The sequence below is a fragment of the Adiantum capillus-veneris genome, chromosome 1 (assembly GCF_014529385.1).
Source record: "Adiantum capillus-veneris isolate H3 chromosome 1, ASM1452938v2, whole genome shotgun sequence".
NCBI lineage: Eukaryota > Viridiplantae > Streptophyta > Polypodiopsida > Polypodiales > Pteridaceae > Adiantum > Adiantum capillus-veneris.
The window spans coordinates 150,634,154-150,661,634 of NC_140931.1; the positions used below are offsets into that span (position 1 = coordinate 150,634,154).

Sequence of the window (27,481 nt, forward strand, 5' to 3'; positions counted from 1 at the left end):
TAGTGTTATCCGCAAGATTTGGTGCATTATCAAAATCCCCACGAAGAAATGCATTGGAATGCCAACAATATGAGGAAAGAGCACTCCACAACCATGCCCTATAGACCGCCAAATTCAAAGACTTCCCCATTAACAATACATTGAACAATCGTCCATCTCCCATCTGGGTCATTGAAAACCAAAATCGGGAGTAGCTCATGTCTAACAAGCATAAGCACTCCAGAAAAATCTGTAGATCTTGTGTAGGCAATCCAATAACCCGCAAAGTAAGAAGTTTGACCGGCAAAATGATGCTGGTTATGGTCTTGAAGAACAACAATGTTTGCCTTGCATGTATGTACATAGTGCTAGGTAAGCCTCCACTTATCGTGATTGCATAACCCATGCACATTATAGGAAATGCAATGCAAAGAACTATGCATCCTGTATAGTATATACAGTGAGCGATGAGCCAAGGAAAAGGAGACATAGGTAGAAGTGCTGAAAGGCACATCCTCATCTGCAGTGGGTACATAAGAAGACGTAACACAACCAGGTGTAGGAGGATTCAAGAGAGTAACGCCCTGCGATGCAGGGCCTCCCCCTGTCACCACTTCCTTGTAGGAGCGGACAACCTTATCCCATGCCTCAGCCAAAGGAGTGTTTTCATTGCAAGGAAGCTTATTTTGAACAACAGTTTTCAAGGGGGGCACATAATTGCGAGAAGATGCCAAGGGGCGGGCTTTGACAGATTTCTTAGGCACCATCCAAGCTTGAGAGGATGAAGCCTGTTCCTTGTCTGCCTCTTTTGCATTCAGAGAAGCAAGAAGTGTGTTCGATTGGGATTGCTTTGCTTTGCTTTTATTTGCCTCAGCTGTCGAAGTAGAAGGTGAAGCACCTTGGGGATGAACCTCAGGAGAGGATTTTAGAGGCAAAGGAGGTCGAGGGAAGGGACAACTGAAGGAGGTGGCTGCAAATTTTGTTCCGGACATTCAGATTGCATATGACCAAATTTGTTGCAACGAAAACAAGAATTTGCAAATTTACTCCATTTAAGCTTGAAAGGGCGCTTTCCTACCAGCGATTCCCCAGAATCCACTGCAATGCCTTCTGGAGTGGGGTTATCGGTGTCCCACAAGATGCAGAAACGATTGGTGTTCGCCTTCAACTTAGGAGGACAAATGACCTTGCCCAGCTGAGCAGGCAACAAGGGAAGAAAGTGACGCCAAGTGCGGGGAAAATCCACCACCTCAACCCAAACGGGGCACTTATGACGAATAAGACTCTGATAGTCTTTGGTGAGAGCCCAAGACAAAACATGAGTCATTTGCGTATTGAAGAAGAGAGGAGACATTTCAAGCAATGCATCTCGAGCATCCATGTTTGTGAGTAGCACCTCATAAAACCTCTCTCACCTAAGTAAACTCCTCGGACTGCTTGCCTCTTGAGAGAATCAACCCACTATGCCTACATCCCGAGCAGTAGGTATTTTGCCTGGGAAGAAGAGAATCACCGCATTAAGGGCATATTGAGCAACAGGATCCATGAGCTCCTGGATGGGAATACACACTTCCATGATAGGAGGAGGCCCTTCCCATGCTCGGCGTGCATCCTCCAAATCCTCATGAAGACGATCTTTGATAAGAGATAAAGCATATCCATAGCCGGATTCTCCGAAGCTTTCTAGCGCTTGTAGATACACTGATGGCCCAAATCCGTCCGCACTAGAAACCACACACTCACACACACACACATACACCCACTCTTTTTCATAATTTAAGGGAACTGATATTGAAAAAACATGAAACCCTGCTCCTGCTGTACAAACTTTTTTGGAAAAGCTTTGTTATACACACTTTCTTTGAGAACCAACACACCCACACACACTTTTTTGGTAAATCTGCTTGGATTAATTACAAGTGGAAAACCTCAAAGCGAGGAAAACCCACAAAAAGAAAGGGATACAAAAAGCGGAGCACTATGAGGTTTCGAAGGCTAGGAACAGTCAAAGTAAATCCTGTAGGTATCAGGAGTGATGTCTCCAGCGTCATAGGCAAAATGCAGCGGAAAGCCCTGCTCCAATGCAGACTCTCTAATCCAGGAATGTGTCCTTCAAGCTTCCCAAAAACAACATCCCAATAAGTCGGTTTCCAATGACCAAAAGATGGGGTGACAATGTGCGTACACAAATGTGTTACCATGAGAGCCCAGGGTTGCTGTTGCTCCACCAAAACTGACAACAACATAGTTTTGTGAGCCAAAAGATGATGTCGCAAGTCCAAAATATTTAACTCTCCAAGCCGCTTGGGAGAACACAGCTTGTCCATAGATAGAAACCGAAGACCCTTCTTGCTAGAGGAGGTCCGCCAAAAATGCTCTAAAATATTGGACATGAGGGACTGCAAACGCAATCGAGGCCAGGATAACAAAGGCAAGTAAAACTGCACATAAGCCACAAGGATGCATTGGACAATCCTGAGACGCACATGAAGTGGCCACGTGGACAGTTTCCAATAATTCAACTTGGAATGCAGACGTTGGAGCACCCAATCCAGTTTTTGCATAGCCGATACATTCCAACCCAACGGATAACCCAAATGGCGAACCAGAACATGTGGAGGAACAATGTCCCCAGGCCACAATATCCTTTGCCAGTCACACTCTGTCAGAGGCAGTAGCTTGGATTTGCAAAAGTTAACTTTGAGACATGCTGCCAATCCAAACAAGTGAAGAGTATGCATAATTTGTTGTACATCATCATAGTTATTGCGAGGCATGAACAAAGAGTCATCCGCATAAGCCTGACCAGCAAACTGTCATCTAGAAGGTAAATTCAGGCCATGTAGCCTACTAGTGGAAGTCAAGGAATCCAAATACATAAACAAGGGATGAGTAGCAATCGCATAAAGCAAAGCACTCAGAGGGCAGCCTTGCCTTACTGATCGTCCCAAAGGCCAAGATTTTGTGAGAGATCCATCCAGCAAGCCTGCAGAAGTGCTGTGAGCATACAAGAAAAGCATGACATGGGATAGCCTAGGCCCAAAGCCCAAGTGTTGCATGGTATCCGCACTATAATCCCAAAGAACAGTATCAAATGCCTTTTCAATGTCGACCTGCACGACCAAGACATTTTGTCGAGTATATTTTGCATATTCCATTCCAATGATGACATTCGCGAGGTTATCAGTAATTTGACGTCGTGGAATGAAGCCGTATTGAGATTGATGGAAGCCTTCATGCAGAAAGCACTTGAGTCGGCCAGCAAGCATTTTTGCCATTAATTTATATACCACAGGCATGAGTGTAATAGGCCGCCAATGAGAGAATTCTTCACACAATGCATGCTTAGCTATCAGCTTGAGCAACCCTTCAGAGGAGAGCAATTCCTGCTATTCCCAAGCTGTATTCATCATGAACAACAGAGGCAGCTTCAAATAATCCTAGAAAGACAAGAAAAATTTCCACAGAGAGACCATCCCAACCAGGAGCTCTCCATCGACCCAAATCAAGCAAGCTGGCATATAATTCCGACTTAGTGAAAACAACTTCCAAGTCTTGAGCCTGTCGCATTGAAAGAATGGGAGCAACATGCGATAGAAACATGTGACGCGCTTGGCGAGCTTCTCTCGTGGGCGAAGAAGGGGCCTCAAAAATCTTGCCATAATGAGAGTGTAGGGCTAGTGCCAGCTCTCGAAAAGTGGAGGTCCACTCCCCCGACGGTAATTTAACTCTCCGTATAGCTTGAGACTGCCTGGAGTGATGCAAATGTTGGAAGAATTGTTTAGAAGCACATCCTTTATCTGCAAAAGCCTGTTGACGAGCTCGAGTCTACCATTTGGCCAATTTCCTCTCATCATTGTGCCGTAACATAACGCGAGCAGAAAGCAACTCAATCATTTGAGTGGTAGTAAGAGAAGAATGATTAGCCAAGTGCATTAATGTGCTACAAGCATCCTTTGCCTGATTAACTTGTTCCCTTAATCGTGACAAATAATCCTTGCCTTAATCCTGGATAACACATTGAACACGCATAACAAAGCGGAACCAGGCTATGTCCATATCAACATACATCTGGGAGATCAAAGGCGGAATGACATCCACAATCATAGCGCGAAAAGGTTCATGCTTGAGATAAGCATTATTGATATGCAAAGTCTCTTCTTGGGTCAGCGGTCGTTGACATCAAAAGAGCCAAAACTAAGTTTCAAGCATACGGGAAAATGACCCGAGAGACACATAGCATAATCAATCCTCATCTCACATATAAAGTCATCATACTGTTGCATGTGAAAAAGATACCAGCGATCTAGCCGAGCACGATACATAGATTGAGCATTATGTTGAAAAGTGAATCCTGGATCAATCGAATGCAAAAAGGACCACAAATCAAGCCCATTACAGGTCGACATAAATAGGTCCCATGTTTGCCGTTCCATATGAAGCATGTGAGAATGGCCTGTAGTATTATCCGCAAGGTTTGGTGCATTATTAAAATCCCCGCAGAGAAAGGCATTGGAACGCCAAGAATAAGAGGAAACAACACTCCACAACCGTGCCCTATCTGCACAAGCTGTGTATGCATATAATCCTCCAAACTCGAAAACTTTCCCATTAACAATACATTGGATGACCATCCATCTCCCAATCCAGTCATTGAAAACCAAGGTCGGGAAGAGTTCATGTCGAACAAGTATAAGCACTCCGGGATAGCCAACTGATCTTGCATAAGCTATCCAGTAGCCCGCAAAGTAAGAAGTCTGTCCTGCAAATTGATGTTGGTTATGCTCTTGAAGAACCACAATGTCCACTTTACATGTATGTACATAGTGCCAGGTAAGCCGCCACTTGTCGTGATTGCATAACCCACGCACATTATAGGAGATGCAATGCAAAGAACTATGCATTCTATATGGTATATACAGTGAGTGAGGAAACGATAAAAAGGGGGAGAAAACTCAAGTACCAATGCCCATCGACACATCCTCCCCAGCTATAGGTACCTGAGGAGGTGGGTTCAGACCTGGATCCAGATGATTAAAAATAAAGGCACCTTGCGATGAAGAGGCTTCTCCTGTAACAACTTCCTTGTAAGAGCGAACCACTTTGTCCCAAGTTTCAGCCAAAGAAGTGTTGTCATTACAAGGGAGGATTTTCTGAACAACATTCTTCAAAGGGGGCACATAATCAAGAAAGATGTCGGAATACGGGTTGTAGCAGCTTTAGCGGGTTTCTTGGGCACCAACCAAGTTTGAGAGGTCGAAATCTGTTCTTTTCCCTTGTCTTTATTATTTGGAGAAGCAGACAGTGCAGACAATTGTAATTGTTTCCCTTTGCCTTTATACACCCTAGCTGTCGGGGAGGAGGTTGAAGCACCTTTGGTTTGAACCTGAGAAGATTTCGGAGGGGAGCGAGGTTGAGGAGTAGGGACAGCCGAAGGAGGTGGTTGCAGATTTGGTTTCGGACATTCAGACTGCATATGACCAAATTTGCCACAGCGGAAGCAAGAATTTGCAAACTTGTCCCATTTAAGCTTGAATGGAGGCTTTCCAACCACTGCATCCCCAGAATCGATCGAAATACCTGCTGGTGTGGTTATATCTGTGTCCCACAGAATACGAAAATGGTTAGTGTTTGCGTCCAGCTTAGGAGGGCAAATGAATTTGCCTAGTTTAGCAGCCAACAAGGGAAGAAAGTGACGCCAATTGCGAGGAAAGTTGACCACCTCAACCCAGATGGGACACTTGTGACGAATGAGACTCTGATAGTCCTTGGTGAGAGCCCAAGGCAGTACATGAGTCATATGGGTTTTAAAAAAAAAAGAGGAGACATTTCAAGTAGAGCATCCCGAGCATCCATGTCGGCCAACAAGATTTCATAGAACCCTCGCGCGCCAAAGTAAACCCCTCAGATTACTTGTCGTTTGAGTAGGAAATCAACCCATTGGCCTACATCCTGAGCTGCAGGCATTCTACCCGGGAAAAAAAGAATCACCGTGTTAAGAGCATATTGAGCAACAAGATTCATAAGCTCCTGTATAGGGATGCGCACTTCCATGACGGGAGCTGATCCTTCCCAGGCTTAACGTGCATCCTCGAAGTCCTCATGCAAACATTATTTGATAAGGCTTAAAGCATCCATATCCGAAGATTCCATGGCTTTCCGACGTTTGTATATACACTGATCAGTCGAATCCATGTGAAGGTCACACACACACATGCACTCTTTTTTTTGGGGTTTTTGATATTTGACTGCTATTGACACAGACAGACACACACGAGGCTGGCTGTACAGAAATACTCACACCTCTCTCTCTCACACAAAACGGCAGGAGGACTTCGTGCAGGCGAAATCAAACTTCAACCACCGGCATGTTGTGAAGGGCCTACATAGGGTAGATGTTGTGCAGAACAGAGTTGCGCGACAGACGAGTGGCCGAAGTATTTACCACACACCCAAATCCCCCACGCACGCACACACACACACACTCATACACCCCCACACACACCCACCCACCCACACACTTTTATTTTGTAAATCAATTTGATTTATCTGTGGGAAACCTCCAGTCAGACATGCGATCACCATCAGCCAAGGGTGAAAATGGGCAAAAAACCAACCAACATTCGTTGCAATTCTCTCTAGAATTGGCGATAATGCATGCCCAATCCAAAACGGCGAGCGGCAAATGGAAACTCCAAAGTGAAACCAGCTGCATCCACCACATCCTCAACCACTCGAATGCCACGGCAGGAGAGGAAATACGCTTGGCGAGGCGAGCGGTCAACCAAGGTAAGAGAAAAAGCCCGGCTCCAATGAAGACTCTCCAAGCGAAGGGAGTTTCCTTGCGTTCGAGCATTCCACTCGAGCATCCACGATGGATGATTCGTAACCTGTTTCCAGGCAGAGAGCAAGGTTGAAGCAAGCAGGCATCTAGGAATATGGCCATCCATCTTACCAAATACCACCTCCCAAATAGATGGTTGCCAATGACCAAACGAGGACGTAACCACATTCTGACTCAAGTGCGCAAACATAAGAGTCCAAGGCTGAAATTGTTGCGTAAGTGTAGGCAATAGCATAGCCTTCTAGCTAGGACATGCCTACGCAGGTCCAAAATATTCAAACCACCAAAGCGCTTTGGTGTACAAAGTTTTGTCATTGACATCAGACGCATGCCTTTTTTGTGTGCATGAGTTCGCCACAAATGAGACAATATGGCCGACATGAGAGAGTCAAGACAGTGACGAGGCCAATGCAATAGTGGCAAAAAGAACTGAACATATGCCATGAGGATACTTTGAATGATTCTCAGGCGAACATGCAGTGGCCAAGTAGAAAGCTTCCAGTAATGTAGTTTAACATTCAAGCGTTGCATAACCCAGTCTACTTTTTGCGTGTGAGTGACGTTCCATCCAATTGGATAACCCAAATGCCTGGTGATCACATTTGGAGGAACAATCTCTCTTGGCCACAACAGAGCATGCCAATCACAAGAACGGAGTGGTAAAAGCTTGGATTTACGGAAGTTGACTTTAAGACCAGCCTCAATCGCAAACAATTCCAAAGCTTCCATAATCACTTGAACATCGCTCTGTTGATTGCGGAGCATAAACAACGAGTCATCCGCATAAGCCTGTCCAATAAATGAATGACCTGATGGCAACTGCAAACCATGAAGACGCCGCGCAGATGTCAAGTGATCAAGGTACATCAACATAGGATGAGTGGCAATAGCATACAACAAAGCGCTAAGGGGGCAACCTTGCCTAACCGAACAACCAAGCGGCCACGATTCGGTCAATTCCCCTTCCAGGATTCATGAAGACGTGCTGCAAGCATACAAGAAATAAACCACATTGGCCAATTTAGGACCAAACCCGAGACACCTCATTGTGGCAGCAATAAAATCCCATTGCACAGTGTCAAAGGTCTTTTCAATGTCAACTTGCATGACCAGCACATCCTGTTGCGTGTACTTAGCATACTCCATACCAATCAAAACATTTGCCAAATTGTCAACGATTTGACGACGAGGAATAAAACCATACTGAGCCTAATGAAGTCCCGTAAACAAGCAGTCCTTAATGCGATGGACCAGCATTTTAGCCAATAACTTGTAAACCACCGGCATCAAAGTTATGGGCCGTCGATGAGAGAATTTCTCGCAGAGTGCTTGCTTGGGCAATAATTTAAGTAAACCCTCTTTCCATGATACCGGCCAATCCTGTTTTTCCCATGCCGCATTTACTATGAAAAGTAGGGGCTGTTTAAGAGCATCCCAAAAAGAGAGGAAAAATTTCACAGTAAGTCTATCCCAATTGGGATATCTCCAACGGCCCAATGCAAGTAGGGCACCATGCAATTCTGAAGCAGAGAAAGGATTCTCAAGGCATTGTGCCTCCCGCGAAGACATGATCGGACGAACATAAGAAAGCAACAATTGACGGGCTCGACAAGCTGCTGAAGATGGCTGAGGTGGGGCTGCAAACACCTGACGATAGTGTGAAACCATAACCTTTGCAAGTTCCCGCTTCAAAGAGGTTCAAGCCCCTGAGGGGAGCATAACCCGCTTAATTGATTGCGAGACCCTTGAATGATGCAGATGCTTAAAAAATTTCTTCAAAGCACAGCCTTTGTCCATAAAAGCCTATTGACGTACACGCGTCTGCCATTTAGCAATTTTCCGCTTATGATTTTACTGAATACATAGATTAGCTTCACATAGCTCCATCATTTCAGAGTCAGACAAGGGCCGAGAATCAGCTAACTGTTGTAGGCATTGACTAACCCGTTTCGCATCAAGGACTTTCCCCCGAATGAGCTACATATACTGCGTACCATAGTCACAAATGACACTTTGTACTCTCATGATAAAACGATACCAGGCAGCATCCAAGTCAATATGCATATGGGCCAACAATGGGGGAATTATAACGCAATCATGTGTCGGAAAGCTTCATGTAAGGTAGGCATTGTTAACATGCAACACGCGTTTACTATAAAGAGGCCGATCACAAAGACACTGTCCAAAAGACAAAAGACAGCAGAAGAGGATAATGTCTGATAGCGGCAGGGCATAATCTATCCTCGTAGCACATACAAATTCTTCATACTGTTGTCCATTAAGCAAGTACCAGCGATCCAATCGTGCTCTATAAGATGAATGAGCGGCATGCTGGAAGGTGAAAACAGAAGCATCAGGATGCAAACAACACCATATATCAATCATTTGTGCAGAGGCAAAAAGAAGATCCCATTCACGCTTCTCCACAAGCAACGTATGCGAATTTCCTGTGGTGCTGTCATTTAAATCAGGGGTTTTATTGAAATCTCCACAAAGAAATGCATTAGAAGTCCAAGGGTGAGATGAAATGTCTCTCCATAAAGCTGCTCTTTGCCCAGAGGCCGTGTATGCATAAGTACCTGCAAATTCATGAACTCGACCATTCAACAAACATTGTACAACCATCCACCTGCCATGCGGATCATTGTATAGCAGAACAGACTGAAGCTCATGGCGAACCAGCATCAATGAACCCGAGAAATCATGCAAACTTGCATAGGCAATCCAATAACCGGCAAAATAGGAACATTGACCAGTGAACTCGTGTTGATTATGCTCTTGCAATACAACCAAGTCTGCTCTAGATGTATGTACATAGTGCCAGGTCAGACGCCATTTGTCCAGGTTACATAAATCCCGCACATTGTATGAGATGCATTTAATTTGACTTTGCATTCAAAAACCTTTGTACAAGAGGCAAGAAACATGGTGATCAAGTGCAGGTGCCCATTGGCACATCTCCATCCACTACATCCATACGAGGACCCGGCCTCGGAGACAAAGCAGGAAACGTGTCCACAGGGTTCACAGGTGAGGAGGAAGTCTCACCGAGAAGTACATCTTTGTAAGAGTGCATCGCTTTGTCCCATGCATCAATCAATGTGCGATTGTCATTACATGGAAGTTGCTTAAACGATGCATTCTTGTTGGCATTAACAGAAGGAACGTAATTACGAAAAGAAAGTGGTGTACGAATCTTCACTGATTCTTTTGGCACCACCCATGAATTGACCTCAACAGGTCCAACATTTTTGCCTTTTGCAGCAGCTCCATTCCCAGGATCCATGAATTGCTATGCCTTGCCTTTCCCTTTGTCTACATTCAAAGCAACCTTAACAGTAGAGGCTCCACTCTGCTTGACTTCGCCTGTGGGTTTTCCTGCAGGGATAGAGGTGGACGAAGGAACAACAGAAGGAGGGAGTTGCAAGACTGGCTCCGGACATTCAGATTGCATATGGCCAAATTTGCTGCATCGAAAGCATGAATTCGCTTTTTTTCCCCATTTAAGTTTAAATGGGCGCTTGCCTACCCATGGATCTCCTGAATCGACCATAATTCCTTCAGGGGTACTCTTGTCAGTGTCCCAGAGAAAGCAAAACCTGTTTGTATTCGCATCCAATTTTGGGGGACAAATGACTTTACCAAGCTGCGCGGCCAACAAAGGCAGAAATGTCTTTACGTGCGAGGGAAATCAACAATTTCCACCCACACCGGGCTTTTGTGACGAATAAGACTCTGGTAGTCTTTAGTGAGTGCCCACGGGAGAACATGCGTCATTTGTGTATTAAAGAAGAGGGGAGACATTTCAAGAAAAAGATTCCTAGCTTCCATATCTGCAAGCAAAACTTCATAAAATCCACGTGCCCCGAAATAGACACCACGAACTGCTTGTCTTTTAAGGAGAAAATCAACCCATTGCCCGACATCCTGCGCAGTAGGCATTTTCCCTGGGAAAAAGAGAATAACTGCATTCATAGCGTATTGAGCAACTGGGTCCATGAGGTCTTGCACCGGAATGCGCACCTCAAGAGCGGGCGCCTGACCATTCCATGCCTGTCGAGCCTCCTCAAAGTCCTCATATAGGTATGCTTTGATCTCGGAAGCGGCCTCCGACGTGGGTTCCATTGCTTTCCGACGCTTGAAGATGCACAAAGAGTCGAACATAAATCAAAACTCCTCGCCAAACAAAACTGACTGTCTAAAAAACCAAACTCTGTACAGAATTCACAGCAAAATACATCCCAAGCCACAACAGCAGTACATCAACTGAACACTATCCTTCACCCTGATAGCATAACCCGACAAATTTACTGAGTTTGCGTAGGAGGCTGACTGTCGAGGCAGGCCTGAACCTCAGCTTGCACAGAAATCGAAAAAGACCAGGGGCGCTGAAAACTGTCTGGCGCAGGAGGAAGGCTGCTCGCAGCAGAGGGTGCAGGGCATACCAGCGATCTTGCAGCAGGGGGTGCAGTACAGCACACACACAGACACACACCTGAGGGCTGGGCTGACAAAGGCTACCGTGAGTTGTTGATACTGATGAGGGCGACTGTAGGAACAGAAGACAGCCACCGAAGGAGAGGGCGCACGCGCTGACAGAGGAAGGCAGCAGCCTTCGCGGCAGCAAAGGGAGGGAGCTCGCAGCAATCTGCTCGCGCAGGCACAGGGCACCGCCCTCTCTCACTCTCTCTCACACACACACACACACACACACACACACACACACACACACACACACTCATGCACTCACACCCATACACATACACCCACACGCGTCCGCAAAACTGCCTCCACACGTTGCTTAACTAGCACTGTGAACAAGGGCTGCAACAGGTTCAGGCGGTTCACGCGACTGAGAGGGGGCAGAGTACCACTGGTGTGTGTATGGGTGGGAACCGAGCTCTGTGGTGGTGCTGGCTCCTCTGCCTCTGTGGTACTCGGACTGAAGAAATCTGAGATGCGTCTCTGGGACTGTCTCTGTCTATGCACTCTCAATAGAGAGTCTCTATGTCTCTGTATCTCAAGTAGAAATAATCTGAGACATCTCTGATCCTGATATCTCATGACTCTATCTAACTAGTCAAAACCATCTCTGAGAAAGCGTCCCCGAATCTCATTGGTTTCAAAGATGAGGTGTTTTGCATACTAGTTGCCATTACACTATGGAATGTTTGGCGAGCTCGTTGCCACCACGTTTTGAGTGATCCACCGTCCTCTACTAGGGACATTCTCCCAGACATTTGGGTGGACATTATCCACACTCTATGTAGCCAATGAGATTTAGCAGCGGGCTCCTCACGGGCAGCGGAGGAGCGCATGCTCGTTTTAATCAGACGATGGGCTCACTCCCATATGCTCTTTAGTTCTGTCAAAGGTCACGTTGAGTGGCATTACTCCCCACCACAGTGGCTCCTCCTGCACTCCTGCCATACCCCACCTTGAGGAGCTGCCTTTGGTGGATTCTTCCATATCCACCTTTGGTTTTTTTCAGCCCTCTACATCCTACGAGATAGGCTTTTTTAGCATCTCCAGGGCTCTTTTGTACTCGAGAGTTATTGAGATGATCTTTCCACCAGAGAGAGAGAGAGAGAGAGGAGCAGTGAATTGGGAAACCTCAATCCCTGCGACACCCTAACCCTCCGCACTGCACCCCGTCTCCCATCCCGAACCCCTTGCCTTGATGTGAGCACGCGCTTGCCTATGATGTGTAGGTCGGCGTTCACCATTGCCACCGTTTTCAAAGCTGCTGGATTTGCACGTTGTCGCCCACTGTTGCCTGCTGCTGCCCTCCTACCGAGGCCAGTCCTTGTTCGCTGCTACCTTCTTGCCCGTGCTAGCCCTGCCTAGACCTGCCTGACTTTGCTCTACGCACCCGCGCCAGCCTCTGCTTAGCCGTGCCAGCCCTTGCTACCCGTGCCCACCCTCTTGGCCATTTAGCCCGCTTCTGCTCGCTTACCCCTGCTCCCTCCTGCCTCAGCCAGTTCTTAGCAGCCTCTCACACGCATGCACGCACGCGCGCGGGCACACGTGCACACGCACGCACACACACACACACACACACACACACACACACACACACACACACACACACACACACACACATGCACATGTTCCTGGTCGTTCCACCCTTTCTTGCACTCTGTGCACAACCTACCGCCTCTCTTGGGTTTGCAGTTGGGATTTCATGTTCATTAGCCCTCTCTCAACTTTCAAGTACTATGGCATCTTCTACGGTGATTTCAGAAGATCTACAACGCAAGATTGGTGATCGTAATGAGACTCTCTTTCAAAGAGGGGTTGTCAGCCGCTTGGTGGTGTTCCTACGCTCGTGTCAACATCTGGGAGTGACTATCATGCACTCTAGCTGGTTCAGATATCATATTGCTCGGGAGAGACTTTCATTGCTATTTTTTCATCAAAGGAACTTGCCTCTAGGGTCATCAGTCGCACTCCTCTCAGCTTCAGGGATAGATTGGTTTTTTTGCATCCGTGATACGAGGATTTTTCACTACCTGCTTTTGAAGACAGCTGTCAGGTTTTGAAGTTTCCAGTAAAAATAGCTTTTCGAGGTCTGCTTGCACAGTTGTGGTTGCTAGGAATGCTGAGGCAGATGGGTTCTATCTTCGGCATACCTTTTTATACACACAGTGCAGCTTCAAACATCTCTGCCATCTATTAAGGTGGACCATGGCAACCACCCCTTCCATAGTCTTTCCAGATTCCATCACTTTTGAGTGGAAAGGAGTGTTGCACTAGCAGAGGATTGTGGTTATGAGTAGATTGAACCAATGCCTTAGATGTCATGACATGGGGGGCACTTGGTGAGGGATTGCCCTAGAGGGTGACAGCAGAGACAGATTCGTTGGAGGAGGAAACAACTCACAGCCACAACAGAATTGTGCACAGCAGCAAGACCCCGTGCAGTCAGGAGCAGTAGAGTGCTCAACAATAGCACAATGTTGAGCAGACACAAATACAGAGATAGAGACTGGCAAGTAGACAGGTATAGGGCATAGCCTATCCTTGTTTACAGAAGACAGAGGTTGGCAGAGGCTGCCCCCAAACATGTGTAGTCAACTGTCCTCTACCCAGTGCCTATCTAAAGTGCCTATGGTGTAACACTTTTTAAATTAAGATATACAGTGCTCTTTCCTATTAAGTTGGTTCAGTTGTGTATCTACAAAAGCACTTTTGAGAGTAATGTCTCTCATAGGTAGACCGATTGAGAGAGCTACTTTCTGCGATTATAGCTTTCATTGATAATTACGAGCATTCTGCTCTAAGGCTAGCCCATTCTTGCTGATTTATGGATATGAGTCATAATCCCTAATTGCTGGTCTGAGTTTGCCAAGCTTGTGATTTCCATCCTTTCTTCTTCCCGCTTGGGAAATTCTGTTCTCTTCAAGAAAGCTGCATTAAAAATGTCTTACTTTTGTAGGGTCATACTCGGGCAATGAAAGCAGTTGGTGTGGTAGAAGCACAGTGCGAAGACATTTTTTCTCTGGTCATGCGAATGGACGAAAGTCGGAAGGAGTAGGCCTGCAGATTCGTTTCAAGAGTCAATGCTCCAGCAGGATGTTCTAATCTATTACTGACTGTTTGCTTGCAACTTGCAGATGGGACAGTACATTTCATCATGGCATTATGGTTACTGAGGTTGATGGTCACAGGGCCATTTTGTATCACCGTCTACAACTGGGTTGGTGTAACTGGTAATAGTTTATTCCTTTTACTGTTCAATAGCTGTAGCATTGCCGCATTGCTAATTTGATGGCTTATAGGTTAGTTTGGCCTCGGGACCTGTGCTATATGCGGTTATGGCGGCGAATTGAGAATGGTACCTATGGTAAGAAGTTAAAACATTCTGGGTCAGTAGTGACTGCATGTCTGCTTCCTTGAACTGAAAGCCTTGTGAATTCTCTTGCAGTCGTTCTTTTCCGTTCAGCAGAGCATACAAATTGCCCCCCTCAGCCAGGGTGTGTGCGTGCACACATTGAAAGTACGAACATCTCTACAATTATGTTGTGAATTAAACTATATTGGTATGGTGTGTCAATTATTGAGGACATTATTGAAATGAAATGTTGTTGTTGAGTGCTATATAATCTTGGTCAGGTTGAGCATCATTTGTAAGTGTGCATCATAATGGCGGCTACATTACCTCTTCTTTTTTAAGGAAACTGATAGCCTGTAGGTGAAGGAATTTTGACCAATTCTTGAAATTGTGCCCATGTTTGCCCATGTAAAGTCAAATTTTAGTAGACTTCATTTGGAGTTTATGATCATACCTTGTTGCTGCAACCAACATCAGCTAGAGGGGCCCAAAATCGGTGGAAGGTATCATAAATTGGAGGTTCTATGTAATATCTCTGTAGATACCCAAGGCATCTACATTGCTACAGCATTGAGGTTTTGTTCACATTTTAGTGGCACAGTTTAGTTACACGTAACAAATAAAGGTATTTTGTTGTCTTCATGACATTTTTCAAGAACCTGAACCTTATTTTGCGAATCTTTTCAAAATCCCTTGAAGCAATATCCTTTCAAAGGAAAGTTCATGCGAGATGAGGAGATGACATTGATATTATCAAATACTTCTCTATATGGATGAAATAATGAGAACAGTTTTCACAATCAGAAATCTCACTCTCATGATCATGGGTTGACAATTATGTGCATGTGCACTAACTGCTAGCATATGTAAGATTTTGCTCAAATTCATCAAGTTGCTGTTGCAGAAAATCAAAAGAATTTTTTTGGCTACTGGAGACCTTGCAGTCTTTATGTTTTACCCAAGCAGTGCAGAGTAGGCAGATTTTTTGCAGATAAAGCAGTTCCAATGTACGTAATGTGTGATTTCAACAGGTGGAGGTTTTAGGATCTCACCTCTTAAGCCTCGACTAGGATGTCCTCGTGCTAGAGTTGAGCATCAGATTCATATCGACTTGCGGGGATGGGGAGTCAATTATTTACCGCTTGTCCAACATCATTGTTTGGTACAAATGCTGAATAGCGTTGCCGGTAAATTCTTTCAATAACAATTTCATGGTGCGTGTGTGCTTGGTGTTAAGAGTTATTCTACCCGTCCGAGCTTTCTTATAGCATGCTTGTTTTCTAGTGCTTCATTCAATATAGGGTTGTAGGCTTTCCCAATCAAAGCACTAGCTGTGTGTGTGAGTGTAGAAAATTTCATGATGTTAAACAGTCCTTGTACCTTTCTGGTCTTTTGTTACCCATGCCTGTTGTCTAAGGCTTTGTTGTATTTAAGTCTTGGGGCTTTTGAGGAAAACTTAGTTGTAGGTGTTTTAACTTATCTGTGGTTTCCTTCAGCTTAGGCCTTTCACTCTTGATGCATTAAAAGAAAACACACTGAAGCTTGAATATGTTGTATTGGCCATTGCCCATATGCTCTCTAGGAATTTATGCATTGAATTATTAAATGACAGGTCTCCGAGAATGGTTTGCTCAATGTGAAAATGCTCAATTGATACCTCAATTCAGCAGAACCATGACGTTGGATCCACCATTGACAAAGAGAGACAAAAGAAAGTCCGTTAAGGATATACAATCTTTTCCTCAGCCACAAGAAGTTGAAGGACAAGGAGATGATGATGAGTCTGAGGATGAGGATGATGCACAAATGGTAGTGTGGATGTATGATCCTCTTGTAATAGTTATTATGGCATTCCCTTCGAAGCCTTCAATAAAATCAAGGCCTTCTTGCAGGTTCTAGAAGAACTCAAGGACAATGCAGTCAGTCCCTTAAGTGAGTTCCTTGATAAAACCAGACTGCAAAATTCTCCTAGTTAAACTGTTTTCTCTGGCAGAATGGCTGTTTGGTTTTGTGTGTTAAACAATACAGCCTGGTTTAGAAACTTCCAGGAAGAGTACAACATGGTTTTCAATGTTAAGGGAAAGAAAATTGGGCAACAAATGATTGTTTTTCACTACTACAGCAACGAGCCCTTCAGAGGTGGACCCAGCTGATTCATTGGAATGGCCTACTTTTCCTAGTACAGTGTCTCGAGATGATCGGGACAATGCACGAAATTCTTGGAGTGTTCCACATGGTAATAATTTCCGTGTTCGTAGCAGGCAGTTCCCTTTGGATCGCTCAAAGGTAAAAGGTAGTAATGAATTTTTTTGTTTTTTGATTAGATTTCATATTTTGTTGCTATTTCAATGTCTAGTTGGCTTGTAGACTCTGGCGGGGGACTCTTTAATGCAATTGGTCTCTGTTGACTGGTTCAAATATCCTGAACGAATGGACCATCTTGCTCGACGAAAAGGCTGTGTTGCACAGGTAACGTATTGTGAGTTTTTCTTCTTTGCTAGGACTATTTGATATTTGTAGGATCATTCTATTAGTGAAGGTGCCTCTCATCTACTGTTTTGTTGTCTGCATTCTTTTTGTATCCCATGCTATGTCTGGTACTAGGTTTTAGTACAGCCGAGTCTCCCATAGAGTTGCGTTGGGAGTCTTTCTGATCTCATATTCATGACCCTGTGGAGGAAAGAGATAGTTTGGAAGAGGGCATCCACTACCATAGGTGGTACATCAAAGTTGGTCTTAATGTTTCATGTGGCTCTGAGAGTTAGCTGTGCTGGGATCTGAAGGTCTTTCAAATCTGCTCCATAATAGTGCCGCTAGACATGTGTCCATCGGGACGCATATATAAGTGCAGGTGATACCATATATCAAAGAACTAGCACCTGGAAGTGTGTCTGATGCCACTTTCTAAGCTTGCATTTGAAGCTTGCTTGACTTGGTGCTCTTATGCTGTCATGCTCTGCATATATGCGTAATTCGCACTTCGGTACGGCTCATACATCTTGGTTGACAGTAATAGTCCTGTAGTTAGTAGGATCACTGTGGTCCCTTGCCCGTGTCAAGGCACAAGGAAGACCCTCTGTCAGAGCCCTATCAAAGATGTGGGCAATGGTGCTGTGTGAGGTCTCCACCCAACAAATATGAAGTACGGGGTTTCTTTGATAAGTCTCCATTTCTAATCCCATAGACTAAGAGAACCATTTGACATTGCCCTTGCTACACTTGTAGGTTTAGGCATGAACCACTAGTGAAGGGTTAGTCTTATCTTGCATTGTAGAAACTAAGGGAAAACCATAACCCAACAGCTCACTTCCTACTTTCTTTACTCTACCTAGACACTATAGGGTCTTGAGTCTCAACCCCGTGGATCCTCTAATCAAGAGGCATAGACCCTCGAACTTCACCGTATCCTACGGCATTACACATCTAAACAGAAGTCAACCTGGAAAGTGCATACTGTAAGAGCCTCTAACCTTGACGCTTTTTACCCCATAGTTTTCAGAGGCACAACTGTCAAGCTTCGGTAGTCTCTAAAATATAACACTTGTTAGGCTGACTAAAAAAACAGAACTTTGAAAAGCTACTCGCCTTATGGAGTCCCACCGTCCATAGAATGTTGTTGTCATAGCATCATTCTTCCACTTTCCACACCGTACTCACACCACTTTACTTCTTGTTTATTGTCACATTGCGAAAAACATTCAAGTTCTTTTATTAATTTATGGCACTTGTTCGTTTCAACAACTTTCAAACAATATTAAAAACACTTTTTTGAAAACAATGTAGTTAAATTACCTTTCTCCAAGACACTCTTGGAATAGGTTTCTCTTAGAAAAAAAAATAATAAAAAAATATATATATAATCCCAAAATCCTTGCCATTGTGAGCGTTCCATACTGCTTGGCAAGTAACTCATTGAGCCAATCTGAGCGTACTTCTACCATAACAACGATGGTGCTAACGAGGATGTTGTTTCACGCCACGACAAAACAAGAAGTTCGCAGTATTTCGTTGAGCAAACCTGGACATACTCCCGTCACAACGACGGTGCACACTGGGTGTCATCTCATGCCACGGTATCTGATACTTCATATCAATGCTTGTAAGTAGAGAGTCTAAGAGAATTCATACCAAAAGGTTTGGCAATCTTTTTTTCGTAGTTAACCAATCTGTTCTAAACATTTCTTTCCTAGTTTATAACCACATGTTGTAATTGATTTTCTATGGTCATGTATGCAATGTATTCATAATGAAATGATATTGCTAACCTATAGAACATCCGGGGTAAGCATAATCGGTATAGCTTTCTTATGCTCCACTAGTGCTGTTAGGTTGTTGGGACCGACCTCATGGTCGTTCGCCGCTTGATGTCGGAACTCTTTTACGTGGTGCCATAGTGTATGTAGATGGTAGCTACTACACTTATATTCTTTTATTAGCCTCTTTTAATTTCCCATAGGAGCCGTATGAGTTAAGTAGAATCTCTAATGATTACTACAGGTAGATCTGTATGAATTATTTAATAAATACTATAGATAGATTCATATGAATTAAGTAGAATCCCTAATCTTGCTGGTTATTATTAGCAATATATATAGATTCAAGTTTCTCTTAATTATCTTATATATATATATATATATATATATATATATATATATATATATATATATATATATATATATATATATATATTGCTAATAATAACCAGCAAAATTAGGGGTTAAAGTTCCTCTTAAAATCTTTGGTTATACTAACAAAGAATTATCAGCTGTAATTTATTGGTGATTTTTAAAGCTATTAATTTTAAAAAAAACATAATTTTGGTATTATTTCAGCTATATTAAATAGAAATAGGCTTAAAAATTTCTACAAAACTCACAACCTTTTCCCAAGGTCAAAATAAACCTTTGTTTATAAGAGTTTGATTTTTAATGGTCGTATGAATAATCAATGTAATTACTTATTTTTTAGGAATTCTAAAATTAATTAAAAATTACATAAAAAATAAAATCGGACAGCATAACTTTACCAATGACCTTTTCAATACCCAAAGGGTTGGGAAAATTAAATTCAAACTTAAATTCTCACAAAAGTAATTTTCTCTATTATAATACCCCGAAAATTAGGTGTGGAGAAAAATTGTCAAAAATTGATGATGTATGTATGCTTCTTAATCATGCAATAAAGAATACAATTTCAACTTTACTTTCCCTAATTAAGCTATAGTTTATTTGATTTTTACTAATAAAAATTAAGCTCGTGAGTACTCATCAAAAATGTAATTACATATACTCCTTAATTGATAAATTAATGATGCATTACACATATCGAGATCATAATTATCATTCCTAATTATCTAATTAAGTTTAATCATGTACAATCAACTATTCAATGCAGAATTTAGCATAAAAACGATTGATTATTCCATAAATCCACTCGAATTATTATTCTTAAAGTGGTTTTTGGATGCTCTTCTCTTGAGAGAAGTAAACGCTTTGAGTGTAGTAAAGTATGCCCGACACATGGAACACCATGTGTGTGTGAGTGAGGTCTCTAGGCCTTTTTATTGGTTTTTCCAAGCAAGGGTCTTGTTAGGAGCTGTCCCCTTACTGTGCAGGAGCTAGCCCCTAGCTTAAGAACTCGCCCTAGCATGCTATTCCAGTCAAGTGAGGGCCTGCAGGCCATGTACAACTTCTACACTTCCCATTTGGTCAAAGCTCTAGGACTTTCAAGCCTTGCCGTAGATTACTTGCTTGATCGAAGTGAAACACTGCCATCGGGTGACTCCATGTCCATGTGATATCTCAACTATTGTTGCTAATAGGATTGCATGCTTTTCAACCCTTAGAGATTACAAAGATCAGCAAAAATCTGGCTTCCAAGGGTCTAGATTTGTCCGATTCCAGAGAAGAAAATTTTTGTGTGAAATAATGCTTGAGATTCATAATTTCCTTTAGTCATTTGTAATAAAAAATGCTAACTTTTAGGTAGGTACTTCACATCTTGGCTGCATATATAATGTGCTCCCCTCAAAGGCTCTCCCAAGCTATAGTCATTGTATCACCCCTTGTACCATCCCCTCTAAGAAGAACTTGGGGAGGGGGGGGGGGGCGAGGCTCTTGTGGCTATGCACTGTGAGGTATAGGTGGGCAATATAGTATATTATATAATCTCTCTGCACAAGTATAGCTGTGTTTGTCCCCAAAGCGTTGGACTAACGGTAAGGCTTTGGCCTCTCAATCTACGGGTTGCGAGTTCAAATCCCCCGTTGGGTCACACTCTAGAGGGACACCTTGTGCTCACCTGGTGTTCACATTGCTAGGGCTCTTGCCTTGCCCTTGGACACTCGAGTGCATCCTCCTCATGGGGTGGGTCACCCGAGGAGGAGGTTCCTAGCTGGTTGCTACAAGTTCTCTCCTTCGTTTCCAGCATGTGGTGCATCAATTAGGTGGCCATGGTGATGCCTACGAGTGGCTCTTGCCCAATGGTACGCGGCCCTTGCTCGACCATTTAACATGGCTAATATTTGGAAGGGATGAGCACCTCCCCCTGTGGGCCCTCTGGTGTGTCGCAAAAAAAAAAGTATAGCTGTGGTATAGGTGGGTGGTATGGTGTATTATATAATATCTGTGTGCGCGTATAGGTGTGGTATAGGTAGGTGATCTGGTTTGCTATATCATCTCTCTGCATGAGTATGCTAGAGTGCAGGATCCTCAATGAGATCAAAGGCTCCTCCGGATTTATTTGCATCTCTTATCATAAGCATGATCTCATTGTTGTGCCTCCTCATTTGCTCGCCTCTTACGTCTAGTAGGAGCTCATCTGCCGTAGGATTGGGGAATGAAAAAGCACGCACGCACCGCATCTCTTGCCTACCTTGGTGGTGTGAAGTGTCCCAGCAGTCTCAGGTGCCTTTATAGCTGTATGCACTCATCATGATACCATCTGTTCTGGCCCCTGAGACATGGTTCTAGTGTTGGTAGAGTCCGGTGTGTAGGTGGTGTGAGGAAAACTCTCCATGACAGCTGAGTGCAGTAATGTGGTGTGCTGCATGGTCTGTGTAGAGACTCGAGATAGAGTGGAGGGGTCCGTGCAGTGTAGTCCGTGGCAATAGGGTAGCTGTAGAGAGACTAGCTCATGTGTAACGTGAACAGTAGTATGCTGTGGCTGTGGAGATGGTGTATGAAAACTAGCAGCCAAGGAGAGTCACAGTGTATGACAGCATCCATTGGGGATGGGGGAATGGTGAATGAGTGGAGTGGCCATCTCTCATTTTGCCTCTCCATCATTGCAATTCCTGCTACAATAGAAGGCTCATTGCTCATGACATGCAAGCAATGGGCCTTGCACCACCACACTGTAATGAAGTAAATGGTAGAGAAAACAATCTTGCAAAACTGTAGACAGTGGCTCGAACTCATCATTAGCATTGGGTAACATACCAAGCGTCCTGTGTCTATATGTCAATTTAGAATGGAAACTGGGTCATCACCTTCCCTCTGAAAAGTGACTCGGATCAATGTGCATCCAGAAGAGAGGCACATTGTGTGGCAGTACATAAGAGAAAAAATTGATGGGAGTATCCATCAGTTCTGGGACTAGGAGTGGGATTGGGTAATTGGGCCTGTGGAAGGAGAGGGGGATGGTTCTTTCCTTTTTTACATGCATGGGAGGGGGGTCTGTGGGGGGGGTTGGTTGGGGTTGGCGGTAGAGGCATGAAGGTGCTACAACCAGGTATGTATGAATTTGAGTAGTCATAATTGGCAATAGGTGTGTTTTTTGGGGTTTCTTTTGTAATCGCCTCTTATGTTTTGTGCTCTGTTTTGCCATGATTGTTTACATAGCGGATAAGGCATTTACAGGATTGATGGTAAAGGTATGAAGTGAATTGGATGTTAGTCAATTGGAAAATATGGGAGTGAAGTTGGGTTGCAGCTACTTTAAAGTTCTGTTTAAGTGAGTATAGTTTTGTTGCTTGTTTGGTCGCTTTTGTACAGTCTGTCTATTTTATATGAAGTCGATCGAGTATTTTAAGCGTCGTCCTTTTGTATCTTCACCTTCTGATGTTTTCCCGGGCAAGGGATTTTTTGTTTTTCAAATTATTTGCTCTATAAATTAGCTGTTGGTTCTGCTAAAACATTCCTTATGTCAACATTGGGCAGGTAGCTGCTGAAAAAGGTCTATTTACTGTGCTGTTCAATCTGCAGGCAACTTCTCCTTACACTCTTGAAACTGCACCATGATCTGTCTGAGGAGTTTTTCTCATTTGTCCCGTTTCTTCTCATTGGTCAGGTACCTGGATCCACACATTATAGCATGGTATTGTATTTTGTGGCGAAAAGGGCCATTCCTGGTGGATCATTGCTACAGAAATTTATAGATGGTGATGATGGCTTCAGAAACAACAGACTGAAGCTCATTCCATCCGTACCCAAGGCAATAATCATTTATCTCTAAGCCATGACTACCTCGTTTTCATTTTATATATTGGATGGTGGTTTGTGTCAAAATGTACAGGGATCTTGGATTGTGAGACAGAGTGTGGGGAGTACACCTTGCATACTTGGAAAGGCTGTAGATTGCACCTATTATCGAGCAAAGAAGTATTTAGAGGTAATCGAAGGTTCCAAGTGTTTTTCTTTTTAATGTTACCCTCTTTAAAGTTTTGATATTTCGGGCGGCGTGCTTATTTCCTGTTGTTGTACAGGTAGATGTTGACATAGGCTCTTCCACTGTTGCAAATGGAGTTCTTGGACTTGTTTTTGGTGTGGTGACAACCTTGGTTGTTGACATGGCTTTTCTTGTTCAGGTAGTTAGCAATGCTAGTGATCGGCCTTATATGGTTAAGGCCATGTGCCAATCATAGGGGCTTACAAATAGCAACGGAGAAGGGGTAAATGTAACAAAGCTGAAAAGGAGAGAGAAGGGGGGGGGGGGGGGGGGAGAGAGTTTGCTTTACTACAATGAGTTTTTCATGTCCCGAGCTTGACATCAATGCCCGGCTTTGCTCAACTGTTTGTAGGGAAATACTGTGGAAGAATTGCCAGAGAAGCTCATTGGTACTGTACGTATATCTCGGCTTGAGCTATCAAAAGCAGTGTCGCCTTATCCAGAAAAGGATACAACAGACTAGCCACTTAGCAGAAGAGGCTTGCCTATGACTTGCAGTATCAAATACAGCTTTGAAAACCCTCAAAGTTACTGCATGAGAAGCTTTCTATACAAGAGAAACTGTTTATCACATTTTTACAGTAATCAAAGGTTCCACTATTGAGCATCATCTTCCATGCAAATTGTTTGAGGGCTCTTTGCAGAAGGAGAAGTCCCCACATAATTAAGAGCTCTTTGGCATGCAGAGGTATATGGTGGCTGGATGATAGAAATGGCATTCAGTAAAATGAGACAAAGTTACCCACATGTATAGAGTTCAATACATGACTGTCCCATGTCCACGGAAACACATATCCTCTTTATCACAACTGTAAAAAAGCTGGACGGTCGAAATTTTGTACACCATTCAACATTAATCAGAACAATAATGTATTGGATCAATTCATTTATTGATCTCTTATGGCTGCAGTGCCATGATTATATCAGCTATTACTAGGAAGACCCTTTGTTGGTCTCCTCCAAAAAGGGTTGTAATTTACATTTAAATTAAATTTTGTGTTTGTGGGCAAAGAGGCTTTCTAAACATTATTATGGGAGAGCCAGTCCTGAACATTACAGATTACCTTGTGTAGTATCTGAGATGGTTTTCTTCACCGGGGTTTTACTAAATTGTGTAATAGCAGCTCCAAATATGTGTGTCTTGCATGGTTGCATCCATACGTGTACCAAACCCCTTGTTTCCATATTCTACGTACCATACAGACCTTACTTTTTTTTAATCAGTCTGTCTCACACATTCCATTTTTTAAAATTGGGCTATTGATTTATACTCGACGCTTTCAATTTCTTATGTTTAATAGCATCATTGTAGCCTCACTTGAGATGTCTTTTCTATATATGTGGTGTATTCTTCGATCAACAACGTAGAAATAAGATGATACTGTGTTTTTGTTTCAATATATTGTATACCTTATGTACCTCACTTGAGATGTCTTTTCTATATATGCGGTGTATTCTTCGATCAACAATGTAGTAATAAGATGATATTGTGTATTTGTTTAAATATATTGTATGCCTTATGTACCTTATCTGAGGGTGACAAACACTATGCATATCACACCCGTACCTAACTCATTGTACCTAATAAACCTATCTACCTTGTTGTTGTGCTTTAATACATGTTCGTTCAGTATCCTGATTGAGGGTATTGTCAGTTTAGTGTTCATAAATTTGTTTGAAGCAAACATGAAGTTGGGAAAGTTCATCTATCAGGAGAGAGAGAAAGAGTGGTTTTTCTTGATGTCTTGTAGAGGCCAAAGCGAACTGGCGACAGCGTGAGAAAATCATCTACAAAGTAATGGTGTCATGTTGATGTCATAAGATACAATCAACCAAAAAGAGTGTCTGCTATGATGTATCTGTTGTAGAGATTTTAACATTCTGATTATGGATTTTGACTGCTGCACGACTGCCTCCTGCATGTTGAAATAATGAATTGATTCCCGGCCTCATGCTGATCTCGGATATGGATTCATATCCCTAGGACTTACAAAGGTAGTAGAGTCTCTGAGTTGTGTTATTACATACTGCTTCGTGGGTTCTCAATTACATGTCCTTTACTGTAATAATAATGAAGATACCCTTCTCAACAAAAGGGACAACCAGTAATGGTTAGATTCTTTGTCTCCAAGGTGTTGCATGTTGATGTATGTGAATTTCTTCATAGATGTGCTCTATTGTCCAAATCTCTAATGATGTATGTGAACCATCATTAGGGGTTGCGGTGGAGCTGCCAACAGAATCGAGTATGGAGATGTAGGGGGTGGGGGACAATGCTCACCCCTCATTGCCAACTCCACTGTGTATCCTCCTTTTAGCAGAGATTCCTTTGGCTGTGGTAAGATTGGTGCGTGTTTGTACAATCAAATCATTTGGTGGAGCAACAAGTTTTGGTTCGACGTTCACGTCCACAACAAAACAGTTCCTCATCCTCTCACCCATATCCCATTGCAACCTACCTTCACACTAGCCTTGGAGTACCTTGTTCTCGTTGGGATAGTGATAAGAAGTTAGAACATGCCGTGTGAAACATCTAGGCACTTTGGTGCTAGAGGCCTCAAAGTTCCATTTACGTCTTGTATGTAGCATATTCTTGCGCCTCCTAGAACCCATGTAATTGGTTGAAGACAATTGTAGATGGTCAGCAATTGTGTACAAATACTTGACTGTAAAATGCATGCTTTTGCATCCTTTGATGTTGACAAATCTTTTTGCGTGGTCATGTGGTTGTTGCCTCTACTTGCGAGTATACTAACTCAAGAGGGCGCCGATAGGTACGGATGGCCATGCTACAATCGACATGTGAGTAACATGGCAGAAAATGTTGATGGATTTGATGCGGATGACAATGTGCTTGAGGAGGATGTCACACAAGGGCTAGGCTTTGTGGAGGATAGATAGATCGAACAAGCTCTCCTTTGCATCCTCTAGTGGTGGTTTTATAGGGGGAGTGTAGGTTGATTTACATTTGTGTACAATGCATTGTGTGATTCAAATTTGTGTGTGTGTGTGTGTGTGTGTGTAAGTGGCCATTAGGAACTTGCACGATGTGGGGCGTTGTAGTGCTGGGTTGTTTTGTAGGATGTGGCACCCTCGTGCAACAATGTTATCGGCTTCAATGACATTCTATCAGTATTGAGAGGAATGAGGACTGCTATGATCTTTGACTAGGACCTCTCAAGCATGTCACAGTCTTGGCATGGACTATCATGTGAGCGATTTTTCCATGTTTGGCACATGAGAGAGAGAGAGAGCAACATGCAAATGTGTTGACCATGATAGCACCATCTCTAGCATTGACCACTTACTAGTCCTATGGCATAGTCTATGTGACTTTATTAGCTTGTGTGGCATAGCTTCATGGCATTGTAGTATCTATGTAGCTGGTCATTAGTCCAAATCCCAAGGGGAGGTTTTTTGGGATGATATTTCTCTTATGCACTATCTCATGGTGTGCATCTTCTCTTGTCTAGTCAAAGCATCTGTGGCACATAATGATGTGACTTCCCTTTGAGTACGATGTGGTGTAGATGGCTTCAAATGATTTATAATTAATTGGTCAACTCCTCTTTGTAGGTATGATTTTGTGGGTACTTTCGAGCCTTAGGCACTTGTACTACCTTTGTACTATCTATTTGATATTCTTGCTACTTTTACTTAAGTAGCCATCTCTTGAACATATTTCTTGATATTTGTTTTGATAATCAAGCTTATTTATGAATGCTACACTAATTAGGCTTCCCTAGTCCAAAAAATTTGACCTTACAAACTCTCGAGCAATGTATGCACACACCCATGCTTTTGCATCTTATCCCTCCATTGTAAGAGGACTAAAAACTTCCATCCTAGGGATGATAATACTTTCCTCAAAGGCTATCCATGATGTGTATGCTAGGCCTACATAAGCTTTAGCATGACAAGACTAATAGAAGCATCAATTGAAACACATCAAAAGCAACCATTATATAACAAAAGACAACAATGGAAAAAGATAAAGCAAACAATGAATATCAACCAAGCAAAAAACAAGACAATCAACAACAACAATATGGTGACAAACAACAAAAAATTGCAAATTTCTGTGGAAGCGAAAAATTTCCTCCAATTAACCAACAAAAATAGTCATGTGCATGTGTATGAAGCACACAATTTGTGTA

At 43.2% G+C, this 27,481-nt stretch overlaps 1 protein-coding gene across 5 annotated transcripts in view; it reads left to right on the forward strand.

Moving 5' to 3' along the window:
- LOC147465797 (protein ENHANCED DISEASE RESISTANCE 2-like) overlaps positions 1 to 24,387 on the forward strand; it is an 82,767-nt gene extending 58,380 nt beyond the window's left edge. For 4 of the 5 annotated variants that reach the window (XM_086521971.1, XM_086521985.1, XM_086521978.1 and 1 more), the window contains 10 exons: positions 14,262 to 14,356; positions 14,440 to 14,535; positions 14,605 to 14,669; positions 14,751 to 14,822; positions 15,689 to 15,844; positions 16,270 to 16,466; positions 16,550 to 16,589; positions 16,780 to 16,943; positions 17,025 to 17,126; positions 22,817 to 22,953. In XM_086521971.1, the coding sequence (XP_086378097.1) occupies positions 14,262 to 14,356; positions 14,440 to 14,535; positions 14,605 to 14,669; positions 14,751 to 14,822; positions 15,689 to 15,844; positions 16,270 to 16,466; positions 16,550 to 16,589; positions 16,780 to 16,943; positions 17,025 to 17,126; positions 22,817 to 22,897 (1,068 nt within the window). In that variant the 3' untranslated portion in view covers positions 22,898 to 22,953. Of the gene's footprint in view, positions 1 to 14,261; positions 14,357 to 14,439; positions 14,536 to 14,604; positions 14,670 to 14,750; positions 14,823 to 15,688; positions 15,845 to 16,269; positions 16,467 to 16,549; positions 16,590 to 16,779; positions 16,944 to 17,024; positions 17,127 to 22,816; positions 23,091 to 23,171; positions 23,268 to 23,361; positions 23,464 to 23,676 lie in introns of those variants that run through there. The other variant, XM_086521999.1, reaches the window with a different exon arrangement.
- The last annotated feature ends 3,094 nt before the right edge of the window (positions 24,388 to 27,481 follow it).